At 37.8% G+C, this 13,667-nt stretch overlaps 1 protein-coding gene across 1 annotated transcript in view; it reads right to left on the bottom strand.

Moving 5' to 3' along the window:
- Positions 1–1,379: 1,379 nt before the first annotated feature.
- The window catches only part of DIAPH3 (diaphanous related formin 3), a 258,871-nt gene continuing 246,583 nt past the window's right edge, over positions 1,380–13,667 (bottom strand). Inside the window, exon 28 of the mRNA XM_052786020.1 lies at positions 1,380–3,562. Within this exon, the coding sequence (XP_052641980.1) occupies positions 3,306–3,562 (257 nt within the window). The 3' untranslated portion in view covers positions 1,380–3,305. The remainder of the gene's footprint in view (positions 3,563–13,667) is intronic.

Raw genomic sequence — 13,667 nt, 5'->3', positions numbered from 1 at the left:
CCAGTTTTATATGCTGAGCATGATGTCAGATGGTGTGGGATATCCCTTGGGTCAGTTGGGGTCAGCTGTCCCGGCTGTGTCCCCTCCCAACTCCTTGTGCCCCCCCAGCCTGCTCGCTGGTGGGGTGGGGGGAGAAGCAGAAAAGCCCTTGGCTCTGGGTAAGCACTGCTCAGCAGTAACGAAAGCATCCCTGTGTTATCAGCACTGTTTCCAGTACAAATCCAAAACATAGCCCCATACCAGCTACTATGAAGAAAATTAACTCTACCCCAGCCAAAACCAGCACACTGAGTGCAATGAAAAGTCATCCAAAATGAACGTGAAGAATCAAAACGATGTGTTAGACCTTTACAGTTTTACTGGTAAGAAAAGCCATGGGCATTTGTGTCTTCTGTCTGCTGCTCAGGTAGAGAAGGAGCAGTGGAATGTACCTCGCAAGATTACTTCAAATGCTTTTATCTGAACAGTCATGTTTGAAGAAATCAGGAAGCTCTTTTTATAAGGATTTAATTTTCAGGTGTGAATTACAGAAAGAGAGGGTTTTGCACGGTATTTGAAACCTTCTTCAATATCTAGCACAAGTGGTATATAGCTCAATCCCTCACTTCAAGAAATAGACTTGATACTTACTAAAAAATGGCTTACTAAAAGTAACTAGCACATACCATTAAGTATTTTTAGATTGAATACCATTAAGTATTTTTAGATTGAATTAACTTTAAATTTTAGATTGAATAAAGGAATTAATTTTTAAATTTAATTAAAGCAATTTACTCCATATAATTTAGAAGCTAAGTTTTATACTTTAATAAAAACATAAAAGCAAGAAAAAGAATACAGACGTAATACTTTCAAAGTTAGGCATATACAATCATTTTTTCCTATCAAAAATGTCCTGTGTATTTGTTTGCTTCTAAGTGAAGTTAAAGAAAGATGAAAAGTAGAAAGAAAACTTACTGTGTACTTCAACTGGACTGTGTACTTGAACTCTGAATACATCAAATTATGATGATACAAAGAAATACTGAAGGGAAAAAAATTACATACTGTATTTACACGGATTCTAAGATGTATAGCTTTTTTTATTCTCCTAGTTATGCAAAAGAAACTGTGAATTAACTTGATGGCTGCTTGAAAGGATTAATTCAGAAACACAGTATCTTAGAAGGACTAAAAGCCCTGGAATACATTTCTAAAAGCTTCTCAAACTGTAAGAAAAGGTAGCTTAAGATTTATAAATTTAAATGTAAATATTTATTTTAAACTCAGAAGATGCTAGGCTGCTAGTAGCATTTTGTTCATTGAAAATTTCAGTAGATAGATAGTTTTGTAACTTTTCTTTGCTTGATAAACTACACAGTAGTGTCCTGAACTGTCAGTTTTCTGTTGTGGAGTATTACCCGCTAATTTAAATGAACAAGTTTACTGTGTTCAGGAAAATGAGTTTGTACTTCCACCTTCACTTGGTAGGTCACCCTGCTAATATTTCAGAGACAGTTCTCTACTCCTAGCTCTTTTATTTTAGCACATCCTCAGCAGCTGAAGACATTCAGTGAATGGTTAATTTTTTTTCCTTCAACATACATTTTCTTTGTGTTTGAATCACCATTTTGTTTAGTCAAGCATATCGTACTTTGCAGATAGTAATTTTTACCGCACCCTGTAAACGGGGGCAGTAAGTCTAACAGTGGAGGTGCAGAAGACCTTAGTGGAACAACTAGTAGTAGTTGTATTTCTAGTTATTCACTAAAGCTGCATTAAGCCCCAATTCTATGGTTACTCTATGCAATTTCAAGTTACCAAAGGTGGCCTTGTATGACAGCTTTGCCCGTTGTTTCCAAGGAAAGCTGAAGAAATAACTGTCTGATAGGCTTTCTCTGTATCTTTCCCTGACTTCTGTTTATACCTCTTATTTTTTTCAGCTAAGGCGGGAAATGTAATTAGAGGGTATAATGACAGTTACAGCAGACCCAGAAACATGAGATTGATTCCCATGACAGCTGAAAAACCCTCCATGCAGTACATATAAACAGGCCCAGTTTCTGAGTTCTAATTAACTTTATTAATGTTTAGTGCAGGAAGTACGAATGCAACTTAAACAAGGATATAAAAAGCACTGGAGCATTGAAACACTGGTTTCGTGTAACTGACTCTTATTGAAAGACATATTTTTCAGTGTTTTGTAAAGAAAAATAGAGTAATTTAGAAGAAAGATATTAGCTACCTAATACACTCTTATAATAACGAAGCTTTAAATAATGGAGCAAAGATACTAATAGTAGCTTCCTACTTGGTAACATAGGTAGCGATTCTTTATGATGTGCAATTAATAAATACGATAGCTAACATGTAACAATGTACAATGACAGTGCGATAAAAGAGATGCAATTATGTGCAAGATTCCTATTGTGCCAGCAAATAAGACTTTATGGGCTACTGGAAAATGAGTTTGGGAAAAACCAGTTGTAAAAACCTTTTCCATTACATGTTCCTTCTATAGAAACATATTAACTCACATGTGAAAAGCTAAAATATTACACTGGTAAATAACCGTGAAGACATTTTCCCCCACTATGGACACAATTGCAAAACTTTGCAATCACAGAAATTGTATATATTATTTTGATATAATAATCATAACTAAGCTTAACAGCAGTGAAATATTAATCACACATAAAGTATATTTTTTGCATAGATTTTTTGTTCACTGTCCATGGATTTCCATTTTGTACGTATATATATAAAATTCAGCAAGCTTTGGTGCTCTTTGATGAACTCAAACTGGAATATGGCTGATTTATATGATACATATTTCCTATTACTATAATTGCAAACAATGCTATAATAATACTTTTTAGGTGCTAAAATCTCTTAAGTATAGAAATTGCAGTAGAAAAACTAAGATTACCTTTTCTGTTACTTACTGACCCTTATTCCCAGGCATGATGATTTAACAATATTTAAAAGATATTCCTATTTTGAGAAGCTCTCAAAACATGTGGTCAGCAGTTTGTCCACTAAAAGGATTGTGCCTTGGAATAATTTAGTATCTGTTTTCTTCTGATATTTTTTGTATGCTCAGTAGGTAAAAACATACAATAAAAATAATCTTGCAGTTACGCAAAACTATAGTATCATTTTGTACAGTCTTGCAAACAAACAGCACAGAAGTAGATCATTTATCCATAGAGAAGTTCGGAACTCAGAAGTATGTAATGTCAATAATAGAAAATTAGTGTATCTTTAAAGATGTAGGCTATCATAGCTTGTTTTTAAGCTTTGATTTAATCCTTTATATGATTATTCTATAGTGCTCGCAGTCTTGCCAGGAGAGCTTCTACTTCTGGCACGGCTTCTCCCTTAGAAGGAGACCCAATACGATCCATTTTCTTTTCTTTGTTGCCTTCTCCATGACAGGCTTCCTTTCTCCCAACAGCCTTGTTCCACGCCGTAGAACTTGTTTCCACATCATAAGTAACCTCTTTGGTGACTGGGCTTCTTGTCAAGTTTAAACTGATATTGTGGTGCGAACATGATTTCTCTAGTTGCCCTTTCTGGTTCTCTGCAGAAGATAAACCAAACAAACCTTGTTTCACTATTAAAATACTCAGTTTCAATATTTTGTAATATAAAAGACCTCTTGATCAGACAAAATTTTACATGCAGATGATGTACTAGAAGGAGTAATAATTGCCAAGGAAGCAAGACAAAAAATATTATCACTTCAAAAGCACTGGGCTTGGTCCTTTGGAAGTGATACAGACTTTACATGACTCCAATAGATTAGCATCCATATTTCCTATAAAATCACATATAGAGCCTGACAGGATCCTCCTTTCTTACTGCAATCAAGGAGAAAACAGAGTACTCGCCACCTCTCAGTGTCTTCCAAAATTTTATCTGGTAAATTACATTACCTATGTATTTTTTTAATTGTTCAAATTTTAAAATGTATTAAAAAAATCTATTTCAATTTAATTATCCATTGAAATAATTTTTCTTTCCTTTGTGCCAAGGAAATTACAGCTAAGTAATTTTAAGGATTTGCATAACTTGCTACTTTTTGCTAAACAGTGCTGGCATTGACTGTCACAAGAACTTGCACTCAGTTAATATGCAGGAGCTTTGCTCAATTGACATGTATTAATAGACAGTTTTCTTCTTTTGTTCCCCCCCCAAATCAAGTGACTGTTCTCTAAACCAGCATAGGAGTGGTCCCTCTCATAGATCTCAAAGTTTTTAAAAACAGGTGTACTCAATATTCATGTAACCTTGAGCAAGGCTTGAAAATGGCTTCAACAAACTTGACATGACATTTAAAGTTTTTTGGTTATTCGCTGAAAGATGTTCCATCATCCCAGTAGTAATGACTTTGGAGCACAGGCAGTCACTCATGACAGTGTGTTTTATGTGAGTGCTGAAAATTCCTACCGAAAACAGCTTGTACATTAAAAGGCAGCTGCTGAAGATATTTACTGCACTGTCATTCCCTGACCAGGGGCCCTCGGTGATGGATGAGGATTTTACACACTTTCTTGGACAATCTCAGCAAATTTTGTAAGTACGATCACCTTTTGGCAAGTGGAAGAAAATAAATACCTTCTTTCTATCATCTTCTAAATCAGATAACCAATTCTTAATTAAAATTTGATAATAGCCAAATTTTGCACTTAGCTGAAAAATGTAATTTCCATTTTATACTATGGAAAATAATTTGACCCTGAAGATGCAGCAGCACTCATTTCAGTTCTCCTGAATTACGGGAGGCCAAAGATTGGGTATGAACACATCTTTATAATTACATATAATAAAACCATCATATATAATTAAAATATCCCTGGTGTGTACACTCTTAAATATCCCATTCTACTCAAATGTTTATAGTCATCGATTCTGAACACATATTTGCAGGCTGATAAAAGCATGCTACCTGTATCAATATACAAAATACTAGCTGCACCATAGCTGTTTTTGTTTACATTCAGTCTAGGGGCAGTGGAAAAAATACTTGGTGTTTTGAAGATCAATACATTTTTTTAAAGTAAAAGAAAACATACTGTCATATAATCAGAGATTAAGTATACGTGTTGGACTTATAAAAAGGCAAAAAAATAAATTAGGCCCTGAAAGTAAGCTTCTCAAGTGTACCAACAACCAAATTTTAACTACTTTGTAGTTCAGCGGAGTCTTCACCCTAAAAAAGCATGAGGATCAATTAGGTATGATGAACTAGACTGAATAACAGAGGTGGTGAACACTTATGAACTGAGGCCTCAAAGTAAAATCTAGCTATATTTTCCCCAGTTTCTCATAGTGTGCGAGGGGCAGAGTAAGGTGCCTTAAAGTGAGATTTAGAGCAGCAAACAGTCTAAGCAGGGAACTGCTGCAAGTTAGCTATTAAGAAGTAGTAGACATTGGGTTCTATGTAAACTCTTGTCCCACTTTGAAACTCGGTAACTGATTTAGCCTTGCAGGAAGGTGTATCCCATAACTTGCTGCTTACGATCTGGAATTGTTGCGTGGGGATAGTGACTGGGTAAAGCTGACTACAGCTGTGTCTTTCCCCCCCCTTAAAACAGCAGCAATCATGTTGATATTTGTGACTTTCTAGGCATAGACTAATGAGTGGAGCATTCAACTTGAAGGACCAGTGTCTTTCCCTTCAGTGTGAGGGGTCCTGCAACAGTGGGAAATGGGATTGGGAAAGTGCCTTAATCACTGGCCAGTTTATGTGAGTAGTCCTTGTTTCATCTGTTGTAACTCCTGTGCAGTGAAGATGCCACGATTCACTGGAAAAATCACAAAGTGTCATGGTCTTAATACATGACACTTTACCTAGTGATTAGCAGCACTTCCTAAATAACGAGAACACTGGTCTCAGCCATGCTACAAAAAATACTAAGCAGCTAGTGTGAATTAAAAAAAATAATTTGGACACACATTTTATCTAAGTCCAGTTTTATCATTTCAAAGTTATTTCAGCTGCTTCCTAAAACATGTGGCATCTTTACTGTATATGTTGTTTCAATCAAGGAGGAGCTTCTCCATATAGCATTGCTATGCCTAAGTGCATGTCCAGTATTAGCAGATGTGTAGATAGGCAGTTCCCTGCTTAGTAAACTGGCTGTTGTGAATTTCATTCAGAAACACTGAACTTTGCTAGGCCTGGCTCAGAAAGCATACATATTTACATACAGTCCTAGATTTCACTTTGGTAAATATGCACCTAAAGAATTAACTGCTGTAATACTTGAGGTATATATGCTGCTAGTGGCATTCTTCTTATCAGAGTGAAAGATCACTTCCATTTAAGTCAAAGTTTAAAATTAGTTTAGGTACTAGCAAGGTAAAAAGTCTCACTAATTCCTCAGAAATTAATGTCTACCCTGCCAATTTTTTATTTTAATCAAGCAGGAATTAATTTGTGTTAAACCCAAACTCTTAAACACCCTGTACTGCTTCACACACTGATTCAAAACTTGCATGCATTGGTGATTTGGTAACCCATCCATTCCACTGGCGTGACTTTGGATTGTTACCACACCTCCCTCAAATCTTACGCTATAGTGGTTTAAAAAAGCCAATGCACCTTGCATATGAATTTAAAACTACAAGGCTGCAAGCTGCTGCAAGGTTAGCATGTAACTTTGATCACAACAATAGAAGAGCTGGACTTCCTTAGTTCAGTGTGATAAAGGCTATAAAGCATAGAATTATTTACTTTCAAGAAAAGCCCCAAGTTGAGATTAACTGACAAAGTAAGCACAAGAATAAACAGCCATTAATATATTTCTATTAGAAATTAAAATCTTTTGAACCATCAGAGTAATGAAGTTTTGGAATGCATATATAGAAGTGAGAGCAAAAAACCATAACCAGTTATAAGCAGGAATTCGATCTGTTTCTAAAGACAATTTTTGACATGGCTGCCTGCAACAGCAAGGAGATGGCTTAGTGACATTGGCCACCATTTTAATCTTACGTTTCTAGAACAAGGGTACCCACAGAAAATCCACAAACCATACAGATATTAACAGACTTTTCCTAAACTACTTTGAGCCATTACATTTGGTTTGTGCTTTTGGCAGTAAACTATATGTGAAACAAATTGCAGAATAAAGTAAATATATTTACACACTTGCACACCTTGGTTCAAATACACTTTTAAAGAAGTGAATATAATAAAGTTATAGAAGGTTAAAAGAAAACTACTCATGGAAAGGCACTTCTACATGACATCTTGTTAAGAAGAAAGCTTACATTTCTGGAGATGCGCTATTTGTCCACCTACTGTAGCAAGGTGTACCTTCCGGCAGTAGCAAGACAAAAAGAAATCAGACATTAAAAATCACTGGATAAAACCAGAACTTATTAATTTGCTGTATATATTGGAAGTAGTTGAGACAAATTTCTAATGTTTGGTCACTTTTAGTAATCAAAACCTGTTGTTCACCTGTATCACAACAACCACTGCAGATGAAAAAAAAGCAAAAACTTTGAATTCATGTCTAAGTTTTCTAAACCCCGGGGTGAGAAGACATTTACCCATAATAGTTTTGACTTTACTGCTATTGAATGCTTCCAGGCACAGGTTAGGCAGAGATCGCGTTGTACACTACTAAAGTCTCGGTGTCCAGATTCCATGGCATTTAAATCTTTTTCTTTCCCTTGTTCAATATCTAAATCTTGTGGGTCCTTCAGACCTATTAAAATTCAGTTTTCACAGATACGAATCTCCTGAACATTGCTGTTAATCAAAAACATTTCAAAATCATAGTCACATAACCCAGAGCCAAACAGCTACTATCATCTAGATACAAGTCTTTTAAAATTACTTTGATTAACAGCAATGCTCAGGAAATTCAGTTGACAGAAAATTGTGCTTAATAGCTTTCCATAGTTTAAATGGTGTCCTAGCATAGAATAACTTACAATGATATGCTTATAATCTATTAAAGGCTACATACTTTATATTCAGAAAAAGGAAATTGTGCACTAGCATGTGAACAAAAAAAAATCAGCAGTATGAGACCTGCCTGCTGTGAACTTGGGGAAGCAAAATATGATCAGTTGGAGATTTTTAAATCCTGCATAATACTGTTATATATTACCTTTAATAGAGAACAAAAATGATTGCAAGAGACTCACTAAAGAAGAGATACGGATTTTTTTAAAACGACTAATAAATATTTAAAATAAAAAAGGACTTTGAAAAGCTTTATTTCATTGCATAGTTTCTCAATAAAAGTCTTGATACTAAGGACATATTTAGTTTTTATGTAAATACTTGTACACCAATTGAAAAATAAAGTTGCAAATACAATAAGGAGAACTGCATTACGTGGTATTATATCTGTGTATTACAGTCATACATCTCAATGTGGGGCATGACAAAATCATAACATAAGAAAGAACAATTGCAGTTACAACCTCATTACATCTTTTACCAAGTTAACAGGGAAAAATGCTCAAAAACCCAGTGGAATATTTCTGATCTCTCTGGCTTGTGATCTGCATGCTACATCATATTCCTGAAGCTATGTCTATGCCGAGATTTCCTAAAGCCCACAAGTACCAACCTTACTACCAATGCAAATTATTTTTATGTTTTAAGTCATGACTTGCCTGTGCTAGAAGCTACTCTGAGGGCATGTCCCCATGCCAAATGGCTTTGGCTTGGGAAAAGTAACAGCCCCAGCCATAATCCTCATCACTGGCTCCCCAGTGCGGTGCCATAGTTTGTCTCTGGTTCCGTGTCCCTCATCCATGGAACTGAAAGTCAGGGAAAAGCTACACCACCATGTCAGTGCTGCGCTCACATGTGTTCCCAGCAAAACAGCAGGGGAAAAGAGGACGTGTTTTTGACAACAGTGTGATGTGCTGATTCCGGATGCCGCCGTAGAGCATTCCCACAAGCTGGAATGCTTGCAGCAGTCCAGCCTCCGTCTGGAAGTCCTGGCCGTCTTCCACAAACCACGTCATCACGCGTGTCCCAGTGCAACCTTACCAAGTGTATTTAGACAATGGTCACACACCATGAGCCTTGTGAGGATATCAGTGCATACCCCCATATGCTCCATCTAAATAAACAGAAACCCATGAGAAGTTAGTCTGGAGATGTTCCTAAAGGGTTCGCTTGCCGATACCAAAGTATAAAGCAACCCTGTTGCTTTGCTGAAGATATGAGGAAACCCGCAAAACAGTTTCTAAGCGTGAACTACTTTTTCTGATATAAACTGGGCAGTACTGGCTTATGTTTCAGACGGTTGAGATTTACTTAGGTAGACTCTTGTTCTGAAAGGCTGAATGTGACCACTGCTGGCAGACATTTTGAGGACCTCGATTTTTAAGTTCAGGACAAAGTGGAGGTTCTGAATTCCCACTTCAGCTGCATCTAGCTTCAGCTCTAAAGTAGATAGCTGTATTGGGTGAAGGTAGCAAGGTTTGGGTAGCAGGGGGGCCGCGGGGCAGCCCCTGTGAGGAGCGGCCAGGGCTGCCCCGTGCTGGACACAGCCAGTTCCAGCCGGTTCCAACCCACCCACCCCAGGGCACGGCCGAGCCTGTTGCCCCTTTGTGCCATTAGTTGCCTCACTGATGGGACTGAGTGTATCCTGCGGTGATAATAAGGAGGTAGGAGGGGGGTCTGGAGCGAAGCCGAGCCTGAGAAAGCAGGAGGAGTGTGTTTCCCTAAGTGTTTTGATTCTTTCTTTGTTTCTCAGTACCCAAATCAGTAGTTATATATATATATATAAATTGGCAATAAAATAATTTTCCCCAAGTCGAGACTGTTTTGCCCGTGACAGTAAGTGGTAAGTGATCTTCCCGTCTTTATCTTGACCCATGAGCTTTCCTGCTCCTGTTCTTCCTATTCCCCTCCCCGTCCCACCCCACCAAAGGGAGGACTGAATGAGCGGCTGGGTGGGAGTTTGGCTGCTATCCAAGAAGAAAACACCACATAAGCTTAGCCATAAGAAATTTTAAATTTTCCCATTAAAACACCCCACCAATTCTGAAAATTGTCATTTTGAACTTCCAGATTCCAAACTCTTGGCTTTTTACTATCAGAAATGTCAACAAGAAAATCATTAATTCTTGTTTTCCTCTCAAGTATGAAATGGGAGTCTCGTTTCCTGCACTGATCCCCCATTCCTGTTAGAGCCTAAGATACTGGACAGTTGCAAGCCCTGAGTTTTTTTCAGGCACCCATCTTTCCTTAATGTCATTTATACAGCCCAAAGTTGGCCTTCTAAAATCCATTCCCAGACCTTGGCATTGGTGTTAGAACATAAGAAGACCCAAATATCTTTCTTAAAAGCCTGCCTTACCACCCAGAAGCAGAATTTAGACATAATATGAAAGACTGCTATAGCTAGAAGGTCCATGTCTATTACATAACATCACTCAAAAAATGGGATAGCTCCTTGCTGGACAGTATAATGGAAAATACTTTAAATACTTTTTATTGCCACTTTTTCTTAGTTGCATAGTTTTCAACAATTTCTGTGACTGACAAGGGTAGGATTGGAGAATGTCCCTGAAATGTTAAAGGAGTGCTGTGTGTTGTTACCACTTATTTCAGTTATACCCTGCAGCCCCAGCCCTAACACCTAAAGGAGTGGTAGCTATACTCGAATGATCTTTGCTTGATAAGTAATTTCTTACACCTTAGTATTTCATGCTGAATGCTCACAACTTGACTAATCAAAAGCAGACAATAATTAATGACGCATGGAAAAGTGCCACTGATTTTTGGAACATTTAAAAAAAAAATTTTCATGCACATTTCATTTAACAGTTGCTGCTGTTTTTGAGTATTGTGTTAAAAAGGTGTGAAACACAAGGAACAAACTGTCGTGGTTTAACCCCAGCCAGCAACTGAACACCACGCAGCCGCTCACTCAGTCCCCCCCCACCCAGTGGGATGGGGGAGAAAATTGGGAAAAGAAGCAAAACCCATGGGTTGAGATAAGAACGGTTTAATAGAACAGAAAAGAAGAAACTAATAATGATAATGATAACACTAATAAAATGACAACAGTAATAATGAAAGGATTGGAATGTACAAATGATGCGCAGTGCAATTGCTCACCACCTGCCGACCGACACCCCGCTAGTCCCCTGAGCGGCGATTCCCCCACCCCCACTTCCCCGTTCCTATACTAGATGGGACATCACATGGTATGGAATACACCGTTGGCCAGTTTGGGTCAGCTGCCCTGGCTCTGTCCTGTGCCAACTTCTTGTGGCCCTCCAGCTTTCTCGCTGGCTGGGCATGAGAAGCTGAAAAATCCTTGACTTTAGTCTAAACACTACTGAGAAAAACTGAAAAATCCTTGACTTTAGTCTAAACACTACTGAGCAAAAACTGAAAACATCAGTGTGTTATCAACATTCTTCGCATACTGAACTCAAAACATAGCACTGTACCAGCTACTAGGAAGACAGTTAACTCTATCCCAGCTGAAACCAGGACACAAACACTAATCAGTAAGTTCAATTTAGATGAGACAAAGTTTTCAGAAACAGTGAATATAGGGTTTTTTGTTCATTTCAAAGGCAAGAATAGAGTATGTCAGCACCAAGTGAGGCTAGCAGAGGATTTATAGAAACTGAATTTCAAAGAAAATCCATTACAAACTGTGAGCAAACTAATTTGTGATGAGAGGAACTATGCTGGACCAGCTCCCTTTTACTTGGCCCTAAAGAAAATCCTTTAAAAATTCTTTTAATCCCTTACCTACCTACATCTTCTCAAAGACTACTTTAAGTTCCTGTTGATCACTCCATTCAATCTTCTTCCGATCTTTTCCAAATGTATTTTGCATTTGCATTGAGTAGGGACCAATTTCTTTGTTTAAACTAATACATTCTCACCTCTAATATGGCAATGACTTTTGTTACAAGAAATGCAACTTTAAGTTACTGGGATTTAAATGAAAGTCTTGAGTGCCTGTTGAGATGAAAAGAGAACAAAAGTGTGGATCAGACTACTGACAGAAATCACCCAAGGTTTTTATGTAAGTGAGAGAAGAAAACTCTGAAGGTGTCTCATGGCTAATTCAGATTTAGGAGTTTGGCATCCTCCGTATTTCACTCCGAATTACAGTGGATCTTCTGTGTCTTCTCACGCAACTTTCCCCAAATGAAGGCACATTTGGGAGTTTCTAGGAAACTGCAAATCATAACCTTCAAAAACAGAAACCTACTTTGTGGTCATTATTGATTTTTAGAGCAGACAGTGTCGTGGTTTAACCCCAGCCAACAACTAAGCACCACGCAGCCGCTCTCTCACTCCCCACCCACCCAGTGGGATGGGAGAGAAAATCAGGAAAAGAAGCAAAACCCGTGGGTTGAGATAAGAATGGTTTAATAGAACAGAAAAGAAGAAACTAATAATGATAATGATAACACTAATAAAATGACAACAGTAATAATGAAAGGATTGGAATGTACAAATGATGCGCAGTGCAATTGCTCACCACCTGCTGACCGACACCCAGCTAGTGCCCTGAGCGGCGATTCCCCGCCCCCACTCCCCCCAGTTCCTATACTAGATGGGACGTCACATGGTATGGAATACACCGTTGGCCAGTTTGGGTCAGCTGCCCTGGCTCTGTCCTGTGCCAACTTCTTGTGGCCCTCCAGCTTTCTCGCTGGCTGGGCATGAGAAGCTGAAAAATCCTTGACTTTAGACTAAACACTACTGAGCAAAAACTGAAAACATCAGTGTGTTATCAACATTCTTCGCATACTGAACTCAAAACATAGCACTGTACCAGCTACTAGGAAGACAATTAACTTTATCCCAGCTGAAACCAGGACAGACAGTTTGAATCATTCTTAAAAAACTAAATGTGTAAGTCTTTTAATTTCAAAATGGATAAATAATTTGGCATAACCTTAGTATTAATAAATAATAAATTAATCTTCTTATTTATGTTGGGATGAAGGGAGTAAAAAGATAAATATTGATCCACATGGATACCCCGTGGCAGTGGGTCTTCAGGCAGTGGCCAGAAATGTTATGCAGCCTAGCTGTTTATGGGATTTCTCCCAAGGTACAAATAGGATAAACATCAACTTTTGCTCTTCTTTAAATCAGGAAATGATCAGGAAATTACAATGATAAAACTGGAAGTTAACATATTTAGAGTATTTTAAACTCCTGAAATGTGGTTTATTACTTGTTTTTTTTACTTTGTTCACAAGTATATTGTAGCTTGCCATTCCAAATTGTCTTTAGAGTTAACAGAGAGTCAAAAATGATGACTGTATAAGTCAGTGAACTGTGACAAGATACACAAAGGTCCATAGTCTAAAGCTATCCTCTGTTCAGCCAATGATAATTTATGTAGATCCCACATCCTAAACTGCCCCTGATGCCTTTGAGCAGTAGGCACATTTAGTCCCCAAACCTGTCTGCATAGCATCTCCCTATAGATGAATATTGCTTTCAAGGTATGCTTTGATAAAGAATTTCAGGAATATGCATAAAGACTGCTGCCATCAAAGGAAAGCCACTGGCAGCTGCAATGGGTAATGATAAGTAATAAGCTGATGAAAATAACCAAAATGGAAAAGAAACACACAATTTGTGTCATCTTTTACCAATTGTTGCGGAAAAAAACACAGTAGGAAGCCTCCTACCTCTGGAAAATAAAACCCCC

Source organism: Harpia harpyja, chromosome 4, assembly GCF_026419915.1.
Source record: "Harpia harpyja isolate bHarHar1 chromosome 4, bHarHar1 primary haplotype, whole genome shotgun sequence".
NCBI classification, from domain to species: Eukaryota; Metazoa; Chordata; class Aves; order Accipitriformes; family Accipitridae; genus Harpia; species Harpia harpyja.
Note: the sequence above shows the minus strand (reverse complement) of the source record. Positions and strands in the feature narration are given on the sequence as shown.